Here is a 20891-nt window from a genome sequence, read left to right on the forward strand (position 1 = left end):
TCATGGTCTTCCACCTCCTCGAGTTACCTAGTGCCACGCCCAGTGTCACCGATTATTCCTCTCCTGAGAGTGCCCGACAAGATGGGCACGGCTGCAGGGTGGGCGGTTTGGGGGTTGGAGGGGATGTACGCTACATGTGATAGGACCCCTCCTAGGTGACAGTAATGATGATATCCACAGCGGCAACAGCTGGGGCTGGGGTCTCTCGCTCTTCCCCTCAATCAAAGGGTCAGACGGAGGGAACCGGACGGGATCACCGAGCAGAGAACCTCGGACAGCACCCACCGCTCCTCGAAGGCGTCAAGGGAGTCGGTGGACGCCGCCCAGAGGAACTCCGCCCGGATACGTGAATGTACTGAGGATCGGAAAATGGCCCTACAATCGCAGGACGCTTCATTAGCCAACCTCCTCTCTCTGGTTTTATAAATGGCTGTTTTAGCTAGGGCTAGGAGGAGGTTAACCAGGAGATCTCGCAATTTTGTGGGGCCATGGATGGGGAGTGTGTAGATAAAAAGGTCAGGGGAAAAGTGTAGCCAAAAGCGTAATAAAATATTTGTAAGGAGCCGGAAAAGGGGCTGCAGCCTGGCACACTCCAAATATACGTGCGCCAAGGTTTCCCTCACATTGCAAAAAGGGCAAGTATCCGGGATGGGGGTGAACCGTTTCAAAAACATGCCCGTGCTCACAGCTCCGTGAAGGAGCCGCCAACTAATGTCCCCGACGGGCCTCGGGACCAAGGTGGAATACAGGCTGGCCCATCGGGGTTGCTCACCCTCTAAAGGTGGCAGGAGGTCCCGTCACTTTGTATCGGGGCGGGACACCAGGGTGTGGGCGTGAAGGGTGTGAAGTGTGAGTGTGTATAGATATTTCCGTGGTGCGATTTGGAAGCTGACTGGCTGCAGTTCATGCAGCCGGCTCGCAGTGAAAGGGTGAGGGGTTTGTTGGGATCTACGGGGTAGAGGCCCAATTGAAAGGTCCGGCGGGCCTGGGATAGAGGGTGGGCAGGGTGCATCCTCACGCAGGGCTCGGTTGAGATAAGCCTGAGCAGCGGGTGTCAAGGCGGCCTTCACCTCCTGAAGTATGCGCCGGGGGGTACAAGGTCTGGAGAGCCCCATGTGCCGAGCGAGCGTCACGGGATCCAGCCAGTCTCCCCGGTCGTAGTCCGGGAGGTCTCCGACTCTCGTGACTTCCGCCAGGACCAAACTCTGGCGCACTGAGCGGGACCCCGCCGCCTGCACACGGAGCTGGGGGTTGTGTAGCAGGGGCTCCGTGAGGAGATCTGCTCCCATGGTGGCCGCCATGGACCTGGCCGTTGAAAACAGTTTCCAGGTCCGGAGGAGGTCCTGGTAGAAGACCGGCAGCCCGGAGAGGTCTCGTGGAAAACCTCTCGGACAAAGATAAAAGAGCTGCCGGTTGTATCGGAGCCCTTGGAAACAGCGCAGGAAGGTGTGCACCAGTATGCTCCACATCGAACTACCTGCACTATAAAGGAGCCTCTGCAGGGCCTGGAGGCGGAAGACACGGACCTGAGTGTGCAGACACTTCAGGCCCTGCCCTCCTTCCTTCAGGAGTAGATGAAGAACCCCAACAGGGGCCCAGTGCATTCCTGACCAAAAGAACTCTAGAATCGATGTCTGGAGGTCGGTCAGGAAACCCGGGGCCGGGACCAGGGTGTTGAGCCGGTACCAGAGCGTGGACAGGACTAGTTGGTTAAGCACCAGTGCTCTCCCTCGGAGGGAGAGACATCGGAGTAGCCCCGTCCATTTCCGGAGCCGCTCTATCACCCCGCCTTCTAAATTTTGCCAGTTCTCCGGCGGAGAAGGGTGCGTGGCAGAAAGGTGAACGCCTAGGTAGAGCAGCGGGCCTGCGCTCCACCGGATGGTCTGAAGCACGGGTGGGAGGGAGCTCACCCGCCGCCAGTCCCGCACCGCCAAGCCAAAGCTCTTGACCCAGTTGACTCGGGCGGAGGAGGCTGCCGAATAGATGGCCTGGCAAGCCTCCACCTGCGCCAAGTCCCCTGGGTCCTGGACCACGAGGAGCACGTCATCGGCGTACGCCAAGAGGACCAGCTACAGCTCCAGCTCCCGCAGCACCAACCCTGTCAACCTCCTGCGGAGGAGACAGAGGAAGGGCTCGATCGCCAGAGCGTACAGCTGGCCCAAGAGGGGGCACCCCTGCTGTACTCCTTGCCCGAAGCTGACCGGTTCGGTCAGGGTCCAGTTGAGCCTAACCAGACACTCCGTGGAAGCGTACAGCACCTGGAGAAAACTCACAAACTGAGGTCTGAATCCAAACGCCTGCAGAGTGCCCAGGAGGTACCCATGGTCCACTCTATCAAACGCCTTCTCCTGATCAAGAGACAGGAGGGTGAACGACAGACCATCTCTATGGCCGAGTTCCAAAAGATCTCGGACTAGAAATAGGTTGTCAAAAATGCTGCGACCCAGGACAGTATAGGTCTGGTCTGGGTGGATCACGTCCGCCATCATGGATCCTAGCCGCAGCAAGATTGCTTTCGCTACGATTTTGTAATCCGTGCTAAGGAGCGAGACGGGACGCCAATTTCGTAAATTGCGGAGGTTCCCCTTCTTCGGCAACAAGGCGAGCGGCCTGCACGAAAGAGGGAGGACCCCGCCCTGCAAAGACTCAGCCCAGACAGTGGCTAGGTCTGGGCCAAGAATGTCCCAGAACGTGTGGTAGAACTCCACGGTCAGCCCGTCCATGCCTGGAGATTTATTGGTGGGCATGCGATGGAGGGCTTCCGAGAACTCGGCCAGGGTGAGAGGCAGCTCTAGTCGGTCTCAGTCGCCCACGCTGACCATGGGGATTTCCTCCCAGAGCACCCTGCAAGCGCCAGGATCGGTCGGATCCGGGGAGAAAAGGCTTGTGTAGAAGTCACGGGCCCTCCCACACATCTCCACCGGATCCATGAGGGGGGCGCCATCTTCTGCTAGAAGGCAGGTGACGTGTTTCTTGGCCCCCCTCGTTTTCTCCAGGGCGTAGAAGAAACGGGAGCCGCGATCCATCTCCCGAAGGAGTCGGATGCGGGATCGAACAAAGACACCTCGGGCCCGATGGTCCTCGGGGGCCTGGAGCTCCTCCCGCTTCTCCCGGCACTCTCTGCAGAGGAACAGGTCCTCAGGGCTGGCGGCCAGACGCTTCTCCATCTCTAAGACTTCCCGTTCCAACTGCTCTATCGCTGCATTTCTCCGTCGCCTGGTGCCCCGGGTGTAGTCACGGCAGAAGAGCTTGGCACGCACCTTCCCTAGATCCCACCATCGCCGCGCCAAGGGAAAGGCACGCCGCTGCTTTCGCCAGGCCAGCCAAAACTCCCGGAAGGACGTCACGAAGCCCTCATCCTCCAACAGGCTGTTGTTAAAGTGCCAATAGGCCGGCCCAGGCCTCTCTGCACGGAGGGAGGCCGTTATGGTGGCTAGATGATGGTTGGAAAATGGGGCCGGCCGAATGTTGGAGGAGTGGGCCTGTGAAAGATGGAAACGGGATAAATAAATACTGTCCAACCGAGAGTGGTGTGACCGATGGGCCTCCACCCGGACAAAGGTGAACGTGGAAGTGTCATCTGGGTGGTGGTCACGCCAGACGTGTACTAGGGAGTGATGTTCAACTATTTCTCGGAGAATGTTCGCAGCGGCCGGGCTCAGCTCGGCCCCTGAGCGGTCCTGTTCCTCGAGGGTGGTGTTAAAGTCCCCTCCCAGGACTAAGCACTCATGAGAATCTAGGGTGCTGAGGAAGTCGGACACCCGCTGATAGAATTGCGGCCGCTTCAGGCTCGTTGTCGGGGCATAGATGTTAACGAGGTTGACCATGAGCCCCTCCATACAGACTCGGAGATGCAGCAGGTGGCCCGGCACGGCCTCAGTGACCCCTAGCACCTCGGGCCATAGGTTGGGGGAGAACAGGGTCGCCACTCCAGCTTGTCGGATCGTGAAGTGGCTGAAGTAGACCCTGTCCCCCCACTCCAGCCGCCAGCTGTCCTCGGCGATCAGATCCGTATGGGTCTCCTGCAGGAAAACCACAGAGTACCCCCCTTCCCGAAGGTAAGAGAGCACCAGGGACCTGCGGAGAGCCATCCTACAGCCCCTGGTGTTCAAGGTTGCAATAGTGAGGGGCGTCATGCGGAGGGCTGGGGGGTGGGGGTTCCTTGTTGGCGGGGGTGTTCGCAGCCCCTGGCAGGTCGCACAACAATCCGTGACCCATCCCATAAGTGAGTAAATCGTCACGGAAGCTGCAGGCCCGCCCGTAGGCCGCGGCACCGTGCCTTCCTTTCCCTTTACCCTCCTCTGTAAGGGCCCTTGTGGCCTGGAGGATTTGATCAAAGTCCCCCCATAGCTGGAGAGCTAGCTGTACCCTGTTGCGGGAGCCACGGATGTTTTCTAAAAACTGTCGCAACGCTTTTCGCAGCTCATGGGGGGGTGGGGTTGCGATTTCCGGGTTATTCCCTGGTGGGGCTCTTGGTGCAGCTTCGTGGTCCACTGAGGCGGGCAGGCAGGGTGCAGACCACCGACGGGGCGTCTGACAGGCTAAAGTTATTAGGTCCGTCTCAAGCCTTGGGGTAGAAGAGGATGGCGGAGGGAAAATTGCAGCTCCTAATGGGTCGCGGCAGGAAAATGCAAAGGCTGCTCCTTGGGGGGGATCCGCAAAAAACGGGAAGGAAATAACCCCGGGGGCGGCAATAGCATTGCAGTAGGAGGTGGATTGGGCAGGGACAGGGGTGGGGGCGGGGGCAGAGGCGAGGCTCTGGGCTTCGGGAGGCAAGCAGCAGAGAGGTGGTGCCTCCCGAACAGATTCGACGGTTAAGGGGGTCGGTTAAGGGGGTGGGGAGGGGGCTCCCAGTGATGCTAGGCGTAGGCTCTGTGGTAGATTTGGCAGCCATGGCCTCAGGTGGTGGACCACCTTCTGCAGGGTGCTCGCCCGGGAAGGCGGTTAGGGGGAGGGAACATCGGGTAAGGTTGCCCAGATCGAGGCCAGCCGGCAGTAGGTCATTCTCTCCCTGGGTGACCGGGGTCAAACCTAGGGCCTCGATCTCCTCATACATGGAGGAGAGGTCGTCGTCTGCCACCCCGGGGGGCTTCCCTCTGGCGCCCGCTACGACGGTCGCTTCGGGGTTCGCAGGGGGTTCGGGTGATATTCGGGCAGAAGGGGCTTCCTCAGGGGAGCGCGGGGTCTCCCGTGGAGGGGAGATTCTACCTTCCAGTGCTATTTTGTCTTCCCCTCCCGACACCGGCGGATGGATCTCGCTCGTGGGCATAGCGGAAGGCTCAGTGTCAGTGCCTCCCTTTCTGGTCTTCTGGGGGGCCTCCGCATCGGATGGGTGCAGCGGAGCTCAAGCCTTCCACTTACCTCGCTTTCCCTGGACTAGGGTCCAGCCCTCCATAGCATCGTCTGGGGACTGGTTAGCCGGGGTCGTGTCAGGGGGCAGAGGCAATGGGTCAGGGGCTCGGGGGGGGTAACGGTGAGGCAACATGGGGGGGCGGTTCTCCTTGGGGCGGGCCCTCTCCTATGCCCGGTAATATCTTTGCTGCACCCTCCTCCATAGGCTCTGCTGGATTGTTAACAGCAAGGGCGGGGCTCCCTCGCTCATCTGGGCGTTGTAGGGGAGGTGTCTCTTGGGCCCGGACAGGAGCAGCAGTGGATCAAGCAGGAGGAGAGGTGGTTGCAGATCTCGGGCGGCCAGGGGCATTGACAACGACGGAGCTGATGTCCTGCCGGGTCTCGGGGGTCTCGGATGCCCCTCCCCCCCAGGCCAAGGGGCAGTCTCTTCGGACATGCCCCGCTGATCGGCAGAGGTAGCACCGGGCCTCTCCTGTGGAATAGTAGACCTGATAGCGGGCTCCCTGGTAGGGGACTAGGAAGGACCCCTCAAGCGCCTCTCCGTCACGTGCCGGTGGTGGCGGTAAAAGCTGCACTTGCCGGCGGAACGAAAGGACGTGACGGAGGGTGGGGTCCTTGCAGCCCAACGGGAGAGGGCTGATGACGGAAACGGGTTTCCCCAGGGTGGAGAGAGCAGGTAACAGAGCAGCATTGGGTAGAAAAGGAGGGACGGAGGTCAGGACTAGGCGGATGCCCAGGTCTTCTAGCGGCTCCAGAGGGACAAATACCCCCCCACCGCCAGGCCCTTCTCCACCGCCTCCTGGGCGGCAGCCTCCGATGCTAAGAAAAAGACGACCTTCCCGTACATTTTAGAGGCCACCATAATGGCCGTGGGTCCTACCACCCTCGCCAACGCCTGCAAGTATGTCTCCACATGGGGTGAGGCGGGCACCAGGAGGCAACGGACGCCATGCTTCCTGGTCATGGTGGGAAAGGGGCCTCGGCCGCTATTGATGGTAGTGGAGGCGGTGGGTAGGCGAGATGACGAGGTGGGGGGGGCTGCCACCACCCGGGCATACGCACTGGGGGCTGGGGGAGGGACGCTCGCAGAGCTGTTGGAGGGAACAGCGGGGAGGGACGCCATGGTCGATGACGAGGCTACAGCGGTGGGGGCAGCCTCTGCCATGGAGGGCTTGGTGGTTGTGGCTGGGCCCTTCCCCTTCTTCGCACCCTGGCCTTTCCAGCTAACTGCGGGGGCTTTCCTAGAATCGGGGGGGGGGGGGCGGTGGGCGTAGCAGCGGCAATAGTCACCCCGGTACCTCCGGCTGCCAATGCCCCAGCGGGGGCGGTGGCAGGTGTTTTGGCAGCAGTGGTGGGGGGGGAGGCTTGGGGGTTGGGCAGGGGGGTAGGTGGGGGAGGGGCAACTGAGGTTGTTAGAGGGGTTTCACCCCTCTCATTCCCCACCATCGTGAGCAGGGAGAGACGGGGAGACACCAGAAGGAGGAGGGGGAAAGGGGAAGCAGATTAACCACTTCTCCCTGTTGGGCTGCAGGCAGGGGGTGGCCAAATGGGTCGGACTGGACAGGGGAAGGAAACAGGAGTTGGGGTCAGATAGTAGGGGCAAACTGTGGGGTGGGCAGTCTGGGGGTGGCGGGGGGACGCGGACCCACGCGCGTTTATCCAAAGAGTCTCGTTTGGTCGGCTGTTGTGTCTGGTCCGGATGATGGAATTCAAAGCAAGCAGTTGAGGCTAGAGGCAGACGGCAGGTTGGCAGCAGGGACAGACGGCGGGGGGGCCGTGATGGTTGTAGTAGCGTTGTGGGGGGCACCGATGGATCGGGGAGCAGCTTCGTGCCACACCCCCCGTGCCCCTACAAATGCAGTTAAGACACAGTCAGACTCCCCCCACACGAGAGTACAGTTCAAAAGTTACTCAGTCTTACGGCCCCCTCCATGATGATTTGTAGCTTCCCTGGGCGATATCTCTGTCAGCTGTCTTCTCTCCCGGTCTTTGTGGAGCATTCCAAAAATGCCAAGCAAAGATAAGACGACGATTAATTGCGGGTCCACAAACAAACAGCAAAACGGTTGGGTCTGGGGGCGTCCACTCCCCTCCTCCGGGGAGCGGGTCGGCAGTCCTCCCCCCTCCTCTGGGGGTTGCAGCTGAAGCAATAGCAACGTCCGAGGGCAGGCGTGGGGGGGCTGGCAGGCAAGCTGGCAGCTGACCAGCACTCGAACGGCAGCAAAAAAAAACCAGCAAAAAAACAAAACAAAACGAAGAAAAAGCGTCTGGCCCGGTCATGGCGGGGGAACTAAAGCAGGGGCAAAAAGCAAGGAAAGCCCAGGCCAGAGGGCAGCAGGAGAGTGTAAGAAGGGAGCCTTCTTCCCTTTAGAGGGAAGGAAGTTTGCTATAGATTAATTAAAGCACCTGAAGCCAGTCACATGATAAAAACCGCCCTGCTTCAATCAGACGAGAGGAGGAGTTGAAGCAGAGTGGATTGGTGTTGGAGTAGAGAGCAGTTTGGAGGAGTTGAAGCAGAGTGGATTGGTGTTGGAGTAGAGAGCAGTTTGGAGGAGTTGAAACAGAGTGGATTGGTGTTGGAGCAGAGAGCAGTTTGGAGGGAAGCAGAGGAAAGTTTGGAGAAGTGCTGCAGTGGGCTAAGAAGACCACGACCCTAGGTAAAGGGACACCTAGTTTGTGCAGAGGGAGGGCAGGAAGCCCCATAAGCTGAAGGGCAGGAGAGGGAAGTAGCCCAGGGGAAGAAATCGCTAGTTCAGGTGGTTTACCGCTATCCCTAGGGCTCCTGGGCTGGGCCCCGGAGTAGCAGGCGGGCCCAGGTCCCTCCCTCTCCACTCCCCTCCTCTAGGGCACTAGTGGGACAGTTAATACTCCAGTTCAGGGGCAAGAAACAGTGCCCTGAACCGCCCCTTCCCCGCCAGAAGAGAAAGCACAGGACCCATCATAGTAGTGCCGGCAATTTGCCACACGTGGTGTTGGAAGTGGGATATATGTGCTGGGGACTTAAACTAGGGTTTGCCAAAACCCTCCCGTCCCTTAGATGGATGACCTGGTCAAGGCCCTAATACAAGCCACCGCAGCCCAGCAGGAGGCTACCCGGGTCCAAGCAACCGCCCAACAGGAGGCAACTTGGATGCAGCAGGAGACTAATCATCTGTTGATGAGTCAGGCTGCGCAGGACCAAGCCCTGCTGCAAAAGCTGGTGAACCAGTTGAAGGCCCTTATGGAGCTGAACCGCAACTGCGACGGGACCCGGACCATACGGGCTAGCCACTGCCCAGAGAAAATGACACAGGAGGATGATGTGGAGGCATACCTCCTGGCTTTTGAAAGAGCAGCCCTGCGGGAGGCCTGGCCTCAAGATCAGTGGTCTGGTATCCTCGCCCCGTTCCTGTGTGGGGAGACCCAGAAGGTCTACTACGATATGGCCACGGAGACTGCAGCAGATTATCCCCAACTGAAGACAGAGATCCTGGCCAGATTTGGAGTAACGACAGCGTTGCAAGCCCAGAGGTTCCATGAGTGGCAGTATACAGAGGACAAGACGCCCCAATCGCAATTGTTTGACCTGATCCACCTGACCCAGAAATGGCTGCGCCCTGGGGCCCTCAGCTCTAAGAAGATGATGGAGCTCCTGGTACCAGACCAGTATGTGAGGGGGCTACCACCAGCCTCCAGGCTTGAGTTGGCCAGAATGACCCCTCCACCTATGATGAGTTGGTGTCCCTCGTGGAAAGACAGCTGGCAGCCCGTGAACTGTTCCAGACCCCAGGGGGTGAGACACAGCAAACCAGGAAGCCAGTCCCAAACCCAAGGCCCTGGACTGTCGACAACTCCAGGAGAACCATAACTGGGAGGAAAGACACCAAGGAATGGCCTGAGGCCAAGAAAGGACCTGGGGGTTTGGGAAGAGAGAGATGAGGGCGGGGGGCAAATAGCCCCAGGCAGAGGGCGGCAACCGGAATAAGGGGGTGGTGTTACGAGTATGGGGAATTGGGGCATATAGCAGCCCAGGGCCCCAACAGGGAAGAGCCTATGCAATGTAATCTGGGGGATCACAGGGAGCAATGTGGCCTAATCGGCCTGGTAGGGGTCGCAATGACCTCGCATGGGTATACAAGATCATTAAAAATGAATGGTATTGAGACCATAGCATTAGTAGATTCTGGGAGTGCTGTCACACTGGTCTCAGGGAAGTTGGTGGGGCAAGACCAACTAACCCGGGCCAAAAACACAGGGGTAACATGTGTTCATGGCACTGTAAATTTCTACCCCACAATCCCTGTACGGATTGAGATCCAGGGGAATACTACCAGAATGACTGCAGGGGTGGTCCCCAGGTTCCCCTACCCTGTCTTAATTGGTAGGGACTTCCCCGGGTTTGAGAGCTTACTCCCCCCATTAGAGCCAGGGGAGGGTAGCAACCCCCGGTCTAAGACGGAGGCACCTACAGACAGCGTCACCCCAATGTTTGCCAAATTTGCCCCAGAGTTATTCTCATCCCCTGGAAAATCCCAAAAGTCTAGGTGGGAAAGGAGGGCAGATAGAAGATTAGGGACCAGAATTCTAGCAGAGAACCAGAAAACCTCCCTTGTTGGTAGGCGAACCCGTTCAGGAGGCCAGGAGATCATTCAGGCCAGTGATGACTCGGCGGTTCCTAGCCCAAGTAGGGGCAACAGACCCCCTGCAATTAGATCAGATTGGTACCGCACATGAGAATTTCGGGCAGGACCAAGCCAATGACCCGCAAAATGCGAATGTGAGGGAGGAGGTAGTGGAAGTAAATGGCGTACCCGTGGAAGGAAAGAACAAAGGCCCAAGGCCATATTATATGCTCAAACGCCATCTGTTGTACAGGATAGCGCAAATACGAGGGGAAGAAGTAGAGCAACTCTTAGTTCCACGGAAACACACAAGGGCAGTACTAGAGTTAGCTCACAGTCATTTATTTGGGGGACATCTAGGAGTAGACAAGACACTTGATACAGTCCTAAGAAGGTTTTATTGGCCAGGAATACATGCAGAGGTCCAGCGCTATTGTGCCTCCTGCCCTGAATGCCAGTTGCATAGCCCCCGATCTCACTTGTGAGCCCCATTAGTACCTTTGCCTTTATTGAAGTCCCTTTCGACATAGTGGGCCCACTGAAAAGATTGGCGTGGGGACATAGTGGGCCCACTGGAAAGATTGGCACCGGGCCACCGAAACATACTAGTCATCCTTGACAACGTCACGTGGTATCCAGAAGCCATTCCTTTAAGAAACCCCACATCCAAGGCAATAGCAAAAGAACTACTCCAGGTTTTTGCCAGAGTGGGAATCCCTAAGGAGATCCTGACAGACCAAGGAAGCCTTTTCATGTCAAAATTAATGAAAGACTTGTGTACCCTACTCCGCATCCAGGCCATACGGACCTCAGTCTACCATCCACAAACAGATGGACTGGTTGAGCAGTTTAACCATACCCTTAAAAGTATAATCCGGAAGGTGGTAGCACAGGACGGAAAAGATGGGGATACCCTTCTACCGTATCTAATGTTTGCTATATGGGAAGTCCCCAGGCGTCCACTGGTTTCTCTCCCTTTGAACTATTATACGGATGCCACCCACATGGAATATTAGATATTGCCAAGGAAGACTGTTAAGAACAACCCAACCCAGGAAAGAATGTCATTGAGCACGTGACATAGATGAGAGAGCAAATAACTCAAGTAACGCCTATAGTACGAGAACATTTGGAAAAAGCACAAGAGGCCCAGCAGACATATTACAACCGTCAGGCAAAAGTACGGAGATTTCAGCCCAGGGAATGGGTGATGGTGCTAGTGCTGACAGCAGAAAGCAAACTCCTGGCCAGCTGGCATGGACCATATGAGATAGTGGAAGCCACTGGGGAGGTGGACTATAAGGTCAGACAACCAGACCACCGAAGGCCAGAGCAAATCTACCACATCAACTTACTGAAACCCTGGCATGACCGAGAGACGTGCCTGGTCATTTGGGGAGCTCCACCCCAGACAGACGACCCACAGGGGCAGGTGAAGATATCTCCTGAGTTAATTCCAGAACAATGAACCGAGGTCATTGATATGATCCAACGGAACCAGGACGTGTTCTGTACACAGCCGGACTGTACGACACTAGTCCAACATCATATTGTCACCAGTCCTGGAATAAGGGTGATGATAAGACCGTACCGAATACCGGAAGAAATCAGGACAGAAGTGAAGAAGATGCTGGAACTCGGGGTTATTGAAGAATCCCACAGCCAGTGGTCCAGCCCTATCATCCTAGTCCCCAAGCCTGACGGCACCCTGAGGTTTTGCAACGACTTCCGGAAGTTGAATGAAGTATCCCAATTCGATGCCTATCCGATACCACGCATTGACGAGCTAGTTGATCAGTTAGGCAAGGCCCGATACCTAACCACTCTGGACCTGACCAAAGGATATTGGCAAATTCCCCTGGCCGAGAATGCCAAGGAAAAGACTGCCTTCTCTACGCCCGTTGGCCTGTTCCAATACACTGTCCTCCTTTTCGGACTCCATGGGGCCCCTGCAACATTCCAGCAACTTATGGACAAATTGCTGCCACCCCATGCCAAGTATGCCACCGCCTATCTAGACGACATAGTCATCCATAGCCCTGACTGGGAAACGCACCTAGGACAAGTAGAAGCAGTTCTAGACATGCTGCGGAAGGCCAGCCTCACTGCCAACCCTCTCAAGTGTGTGATAGGACTAACTGAGGCCAGATACCTCGGGTATGTAGTAGGGAGAGATTTGGTGAAACCCCAATGGAACAAAGTGGAGGCAATACAAGGTTGGCCTTGACCAGTCCACAAAAAGCAGGTCAGAGCATTTCTAGGGATAGTAGGATACTATCGGAGATTCAGCCGTCATTTTGCCACAAGAGCAGGGCCATTGACAGATTTGATAAAGGCTCGGGGCCCCGAGATAGTAAAGTGGACTGATCCAGCAGAAGGAACATTTTCAGATCTAAGGACAGCCCTTTGCTGCCATCCCGTACTCATAGCCCCAGACTTCGAGAAGGAATTCATCCTACAAACAGATGTCTTGGAGGTGGGGCTAGTCCTTTCGCAGATGGTAGGGGAGGAGGAACACCCGATCTTGTACCTCAGCCAGAAGCTCCTCCGCAGGGAACAAAAGTACATCGTTGTTGCAAAGGAATGTCTGGTGGTAAAATGGGCTATGGGGACGCTCCGCTACTACCTACTGGGGCGGCGGTTTACCCTTGTGACAGACCACACCCCACTCCAGTGGATGCACAGAAACAAGGAGAAGAACGCAAGAGTGAGTAGGTGGTTCCTATCCCTACAGCCCTTCCTTTTCCCTGTACACATAGGGCCAGAAGCCAACACTGGAATGCTGATGGCCTATCACGACAGCACTGCCTCTCGTCCCAAATAGCCCAACCCCATGGTATTGAGCAGGGAGGAGGGGATGTGTGATACAGCATGGCCAGAGGGCAGCAGGAGAGTGTTAGAAGGGAGCTTTATTCCCTGTAGAGGGAAGAAAGTTTGCTATAGATTAATTAGAGCACCTGAAGCCAGTCACATGATAAAAACCGCCCTGCTTCAATCAGACAAGAGGAGGAGTTGAAGCAGAGTGGATTGGTGTTGGAGCAGAGAGCAGTTTGGAGGGAAGCAGAGGAGAGTTTGGAGAAGTGCTGCGGTGGGCTAAGAAGACCAAAACCCTACGTAAAGGGACACCTGGTTAGTGCAGAGGGAGGGCAGGAAGCCCCACAAGCTGAAGGGCAGGAGAGGGAAGTAGCCCAGAGGAAGGAACCACTAGTTCAAGCAAAAAGAAAAGGAGTACTTGTGGCACCTTAGAGACTAACCAATTTATTTGAGCATGAGCTTTCGTGAGCTACAGCTCACTTCATCGGATGCAGCCTGTGGAAACTGCAGAAGACATTATATACACAGAGACCGTGAAACAATACCTCCTCCCACCCAGTTCAAGCAGTTTACCACTATTCCTAGGGCCCCTGGGCTGGGCCCTGGAGTAGAGGGTGGGCCCGGGTCCCTCCCTCTCCACTCCCCTCCTCTAGGGCACTAGTGGAGCAGTTAATACGCCGTTCAGGGGCAAGAAACAGTGCCCTGATCCCCGCCACCACCCCCCAAGAAGAGAAAGCACGGGACCCATCATAGTAATGCCTGCAATTTGCCACAATAGAAAATAACGTAGCACAGTTCAGCATTCACGTGCTCTGCATCCACACAGAGTCTTTGGAACTGTCCTCACATGAAGCTACTTTCAGGATTGGGGTATTAGTTATTAAATACCAAGAAATTGCATTTCAAGAAACAACAAGATATATCTTGGAAATTAATTGCTGTATTAACTGTATTCATGTGCAGTATTAATTAACTGTATTCATGTGGCGTTTGTGATTTTAAAGTCTGGAAATGCAAAAGTAAAGGCTCTGACAACAGTACTATCCTCATTGTTGCCCATAACTCATTTTTATGAACATGTTATACTTATGTCATAAACCATGATATACTTTTACAGAAAAAAGAAAAACAGAAAATAGTGCAAATGAGGCAAGTTTTGCTGTTAGAACCATAAACTTTGTATTTTCTAACTTTTTGTGACTTTACTCTGCAACCCTAACGTTGCAGTGTTTTTGCATTTCATTTCCTTTTTCTTTTATAGAAATGAAATTAAAAGATCTTATTGAGCTTAGCAGGTTTTTCAGCTGAATGTGTAAATTCCTTGAAATAACTTGGTTTGCGCATCATTACATGGTAATGCATGCATTGCACTAAGCTCCTTTGCAAACTCAAACCAATCCAAACCTCTAGACCAGTTGCTTGCAACCTGTGATCTGTGGACCCCTGGGGATCTGCAGACTGTCTAAGATTTCCAAAGGGGTCTGCATCTCCACTTGAAATTTTTTAGGGATCCACAAATGAAAAAAGGTTGAAAACCACTTTTCCATTCAAGTGTCAGTTGTTTTTGCTGTAGCCCTGTTAAGCAAGGTAAGAATGCTTTTTACTGTGGCGAAAATGTTCATAGTTCTCCCACAACGTGAACTGGAGGTGAATTGGAAAACTCTTTCCAAATTCACCTCAGGGCACAAACCAAGCAAGGAAAATGTCCAACTCTTAAAAGGTGACTATTTCAGAAAGTTGTGGACATGTGAAAAGTAGATGTGCATGGAAACTGTATTGTAAGTTTATCCTTAGTAGCCACTAGGATGGTAGTGTGCTATAACAACCATGGAGCATTCAGAATATAATGTAACTAGTGGAGATGCCTTATGCATTTGAGGTATGCATATGATAGAAATTACCATTGTTATCATGACACTCAGGCCATCAGTCAAATCTAAGACTTTATTGAAGAGCGAGGTTAAATTTTCAAAAGTGATTTAAGTTCCTAGACCCACATCCTCAAAGGTATTTATGCTCCTTACTGCCTTTGAAATCAATGGTAGTTTAACACCTAAATACCCGGGAGGATCTACGGCCTTAGTCTCTTCTGCAAATGGAATTTAAGTGCTTCTGAAAATCTTACTTCTAGGAAAAATGACCCTTCCATTTACATGACCTTCAGCTCCTAACATGCTAGGAGGAATGTGTGTCTTGTTCATACAGGGAGAGTGCTTAAATTATAGTCTAAATGACTGAGATCAGTATTTCAATCTGCTGTTCCATCACCGTGAGCATTACTATAGGTCCTTTTCAGGGCTATCGATTAATCTCAGTTCACTCACACGTTTAACTGAAAAAAATGAATTGCGATTAAAATAATTAATCACGATTAATCGCACTGTTAAACAATAGAACACCAATTGGAATTTATTAAATATTGTGGATGTTTTTCTACATTTTCAAATATATTGATTTCTTTTACAACACAGAATACAAAGTGTACAGGGCTCAGTTTATATTATTTTTTATTACAAATATTTGCTCTGTAAAAATGATAAAAGAAATAGTATTTTTCAATTCACCTCATACAAGTACTGTACAGCAATCTCTTTATCTTGAAAGTGTAATTTACAAATGTAGATTTTTTTTGTTACATAACTGCACTCAAAAATAAAACAATGTAAAACTTTAGAGCCTACAAGTTCACTCAGTCCTACTTCTTGTTCAGCCAATCGCTAAGACAAACAAGTTTGTTTACATTTATGGGAGATAATGCTGCCTGCTTCTTATTTACAATGTCACCAGAAAGTGAGAACAGGCATTCGCATGGAACTTTTGTAGCTGTCGTTACAAGGTATTTACGTGCCAGATATGCTAAACATTTGTATGCCTCTTCATGCTTCAGCCATCATTCCAGAGGACATGCTTCCATGCTGATGATGCTTGTTTAAAAAAAATGCTTTAATTACATTTGTGATTGAACTCCTTGGGGGAGAATTGTATGTCTCCTGTTCTGTTTTACCTGCATTCTGCCATATATTTCATGTTATAGCAGTCTCGGATGATGACCCAGCACATGTTCGTTTTAAGACCACTTTCACAGCAGATTTGACAAAACACAAAGAAGGTACCAACATAAGATTTCTAAAAATAGCTACAACACTCGATCCAAGGTTTAAGAATCTGAAGTGCCTTCCAAAATCTGAGGGGGATGAGATTTGGAGCATGTATTCAGAAGTCTTAAAAGACAACACTCCAACGCAGAAACTACAGAATCCAAACCACCAAAAAAGAAAATCATCCTTCTGCTGGTGGCATCTGACTAATGATGATGAAAATGAACATGTGTCGGTCCTCTCTGCTTTGGATCGTTATCGAGCAGAACTCGTCATCAGCATGGATGCATATCCTCTGGAATGGTGGTTGAAGCATGAAAGGACATATGAATCTTTAGCGCATCTGGCACGTAAATATCTTGTGACGCTGGCTACAACAGTGCCATGCGAATGCCTGTTTTCACTTTCAATTGACATTGTAAACAAGAAGCAGGCAGCATTATCTCCTGCAAATTGTAACCAAACTTGTTTGAGCAATTGGCTGAACAAGAAGTAGGACTGAGTAGACTTGTAGGCTCTAAAGCTTTACATTGTTTTATTTTTGAATGTAGTTATTTTTTGTACATAATTCTACATTTGTAAGTTCAACTTTCATGATAAAGAGATTGCTCTACAGTACTTGTATTAGGTGAATTGAAAAATATTATTTCTTTTGTTTTTTACAGTGCAAATATTTGTAATTAAAAATAAATATAAAGTGAGCATTGTATACTTTGTATTCCATGTTGTAATTTAAATCAATATATTTGAAAATGTAGAAAACATCCAAAATATTTAAATAAATGGTATTCTATTATTGTTTAATAGCGCAATTAATCACGCGATTAACTTTTTTATTCGCTTTACAGCCCTAGTCCTTTTGTATTGTTTTATAGGCTGAAATGAGGGCATGAAATGATGAAAGATATGCTGCAACTTCCTCTGAAATACGATATTTATCCTTTAATGGAGGGTTAAATAAACAACGTCAATTTTGTTCCACTGTAAACCTATCCAGCACTTCTCTTAGAACGCAGTTACCCATATTTGTGTTCCTCAATCATAGCACCCGTATGTGGATAGTTTTAGGAGAGCAGAAACCAGATACAAAACCTTTCTGCTCTGTCGCAGGCTCAAATCCCGCCAAAGTCAATAATGAACTGAATAAAGTCTTAGCTGTGTGTTGGGTGTCTGGTCTTTGTGGTCTGGGGGTTGTGTCCTAGGGAACAGGGGTCCTTGTCAGAAATTTTTGTCACAATTGGCACTTCTTGCCAAGGCTGCCAAGAAAGTTAAGAACTAACTGGGCTATGGGGATTTCTCTCCTCCTTCCCTAGAGATGGTTGCTGGTAATCAGAATTGAAGAACGTTATTGGCTCAGTGTGGGAAAGCTTTCACAGCTGTTGCCTGTGCTGTACGTATTTGTAGATAAACGGGGGATCTCAGCTGCTAGAGCTGCCAAATGACACCTTTCCGATATTAGCCCTGTGTATCATTTAATGACGCGGGGGAGTCCAGCTAGTTTGGCTTTCCCTTAATTTTATAGAATAAGCCTGATTCCTGCATGCCTAATTACTTTCTTGTAAACTGGCCAACCTTTTAGGCTAAGTTTAAATTCAAATGTATACATTTTTTAACACACTTAACTCAAAACCAGCTGAATTTTTAAAACCTCCCATGTGCTGGCTCTGTGCTTGGTGTTGTGTGCTCACGCAATAATTTATGGTATTCTGTATTAATGTGAAAAACTTCAGTGTTTCTCCTATAGACTTAGTTGCACATCTGTAGCACATTGTATGGAGAGGTATGTTAACAATCTTGTGCCGAGCCCTGTTCCTTACTGTAATTCCTGTCTGATGTAGCACCTTCCCGGTGTGCAGGGATCATGCCAGTGAAAGAATGTATTGTGCTAGAGCTGTGCAGGGGGGTGGGTTCAAAGTGTCACCACTCTAGCACAAGGAAATCCAGCCGGAGTGTTGATTTCATTGTGTGTTCTCATTTAATACAGGCAGGTGTGTAGGTACCCAAGTGTGTGATATAACAATGCTAAATGGATTTGCCGGATGTGCCAAGGGGGATGAAAAATAAAATTGTATTCACAGCTGCAGTGCTGTAAAATATGTCTCATATATGGAACTTGAATTGTTAGAGCAGTTGTAGAGTTCAAGCAGGTAGAAGCTCCATAACACATGCATTAATTAATTAAACTATGTGAGCTGCCTTGGAGGGGAAGAGGTATTTTACAGATGAGTGGATCAGTGGCAGAGCTGGGAAGAAACTCAGTCTCCTGAATAGAGATGGGAAATAGACACTAAACTAGAGAGAGAGAAAAGCTCTCCATCTGGGATTTCAGGAGCACATTTGGAATCTAGTGGACAACAAGGATGGGAGTCTGTCTCCACTACCTCAAGTCCCACCGCAGATGCTTCCCCCTACTGCATTGTTTTCAGGACAGCTCTCCTTGAACCTCACCCACACCATTTCTGCCCTGCACAGCAACAACTTTGCTGATTTCCCTTTCCCTGCAGTTTTTCACAAAGTATGGTCCTGATTACGTGCTGGAGATCACACCGAGCTGCAGGCCAGACCGCAACGAGCCACACAAAGTCCAAGAAATCCTCAGCATCATCAAAGGTGAGCTTCCCCAACCTCCTGCCACCTTACTGCCCTGGGAGACCAACTGCTGGCTGTTGGAAAATCCAAAAATAATACATTAAGGAGGAGAATATTTCTCTTGGTATCTTTATGGCCCTGGCTACGAAGCTGTACTCCATGTGCTTGGCAAGTCATAATATACAATGACATCCATCTTCTGCCCAGCGTTGGATATGGTAACGGGTTGGTTGTGAAGTGCAAATGTTTCTATAGGCATGACCACTGCACTGTGGTCTCTGGCCCGTGGAATTCTATAAAAGGCAGTCCACAGCTGTTGTCCTCTTCATTTCAGAAGGGCAGCCTGCAGAGACCCCAGGGCCTTGTGGTTGTTTATTTTTCGTTGTTTAAACCTGTCTGTACAGCAGCCACAGACAGTAAAGCAAGCACAGAATTCGTTAACAACAGAGCAATAGGCTCATGTGTCCACTAAAGCTAAATCTCTGACACCAGCCAAGAGAATTGAGTTTATACCATGCCCCAAAGGTCAACAGATCTGGGCTCTGCTGGAACAACAGGGGACGTGCCCGCAGCCAAGGACCTCTTAACTCCCCACTCCTGCACACACACCTCTCAAGATTCCCAATTCTAGGGACATTTACGGAGCACGCTTCAGCTGCTCTGAACTGTCTAGTGGCGCGTGGGGAACAGCGGGTCTGGCCCAGCTGCTTAGATCAGGATAGAGCGTTCCATGCTGCCACCCATGGTCTGACTGGTCTTCATTTCTGTATTGAATGGGACGGTGTCTATAAAATGCCCAATGCTCCACCAACCGATTTCAGACATCGGGTTATTGGTACACTGCCGAATGCAACCTTCAGTTGCACCAGTTTGGGTGCCCAATTTTAGTCATTAATTCCATTAACCTGCCTCTGGCACCATCTCAGGCTTGCACTACTCTCTTTCCTTCCCCCCTCCCTACAGACACACACGCCTGGCTCAGACACACACCCTCCTTTAGGAATATTTTAACTTAAAATTTAGCTTTGTGCCAGGTGCTGTATCAAGAGCCCTGGCGACTGCACTCCATCCTATATCCCCAGAACTGACCAGCACAGGCAGCAGCAGATTCTCCCACACCCTCTTAGTACCATGCTTTACGCTGACGTGGAAGGGTGATCTCTAGAGGTGAGAGGGAAGATTGCTCTTCATGGCCCATTCATTCCTTGGCCTCTCTGGAGTCCGATGACAAGGAGGCCAGTGAGTGCCATGTGCAATGGAGGTGCCTTGAGTTGGTCCATTGGGAACTACATTGGGAACCCGAATTCATTTCTTGTAAACCACCAAATAGCCACCCAAGGTTGGAAAGCTCCTAGCCCAGTTCCAGTCCCAATTCACTGAACTCTCCAGTGCCTTCTACTCTGTGAAAAGATGAGACTGAATCTAACTAGTTTGCAACCCATCTGTAAAGCCACTGTGTCTTGGAGTGGGGTTACCTGGCCACAGCAGCATTCATGTACATTCTTAGAACGGGTCACAGCTGCTGGACCAGCCAGTTTCCAAAGGTGGAGGAGCTAGCATTATATCAGGATACCCCTATTAGTGTAAATTACATATTTTAGTCCAGATGTGCTCCCATCCTGCATCACAAGTGCTTGAGCAAAGTTTTGTAATTACTTAAATGCAGATTAGGGCTCTTTCTTCAAGTCCCACATTCCATTGCCATTCTGAACTAGATAGAAGTCAAGTTATAAAAGACACTCCCAGCTCTGTGTAGGGAGAAAATTAGGATTTCCTTTATATTTTAAAAAAGGTGTTGTGACTTGGTACATGGTTTCTTATATAATTGGTTTAAACATACTCTAAAAAGTACCCTTCTGCCATGCTGTATGCACCGCAGGACCTGTGCTGCAGGGAAACTGAAACTGACCAATTTCATTTTACTGCATGAACCGTAAGTGGATTGCAGAAATATCACCAAAAGCAGTACCGGGGAAAAGTGAATTTGACCTTAGTATTCAGTTTTAACAATCTTATGTAGAGGTAGAATCACTGTAGAAAAGATTTGTGTCACATCAGTGTCCATTTAAAATGCCTGGTATCATCTGGATCAGTGAAAATACAAATCAGAAGGTGTGTGCTGGACTGCACAACACAAATGCCCATTAACTGGCCTCTGAGAAAACAGTGGGTGTTTGATTATTGGATTAGTGCTGATGCTGTTTTGTAAGAAAGGGACTTCTGAAAAGTATAAAATTTTATGTTCTCTTGTGAACACGCACAGTGCTACGAGTCATTCATGCTAGGGAGATAAATGAGGCTCCATACAGAAATACATAGTAGGTCACAGGAGTTGAGAGGACTATATATGATGTAAATTTGGGGAACAGATTATTTTGCATCATGTATTCTGTTCAATAATGTACCCTTCCCCCCATAAATGTGATTAGAGTCTTAC

The 20891-nt window shown here is 51.1% G+C and overlaps 2 protein-coding genes across 6 annotated transcripts in view; one reads left to right on the forward strand and one right to left on the reverse strand.

Moving 5' to 3' along the window:
• HDAC8 (histone deacetylase 8) overlaps positions 1-20891 on the forward strand; it is a 127262-nt gene that overhangs the window by 89206 nt on the left and 17165 nt on the right. For 3 of the 5 annotated variants that reach the window (XM_073360606.1, XM_073360601.1, XM_073360605.1), the window contains one exon: positions 18370-18475. The exons of the other annotated variants lie outside the window; for them this stretch is intronic. In XM_073360606.1, the coding sequence (XP_073216707.1) occupies positions 18370-18475 (106 nt within the window). The remainder of the gene's footprint in view (positions 1-18369; positions 18476-20891) is intronic. 5 annotated transcript variants of the gene reach the window in all.
• The window catches only part of LOC140917533 (uncharacterized), a 204297-nt gene that overhangs the window by 48270 nt on the left and 135136 nt on the right, over positions 1-20891 (reverse strand). The window lies entirely within an intron of this gene.

The sequence above is a fragment of the Lepidochelys kempii genome, chromosome 9 (assembly GCF_965140265.1).
Source record: "Lepidochelys kempii isolate rLepKem1 chromosome 9, rLepKem1.hap2, whole genome shotgun sequence".
In the NCBI taxonomy this organism is placed as follows: Eukaryota; Metazoa; Chordata; order Testudines; family Cheloniidae; genus Lepidochelys; species Lepidochelys kempii.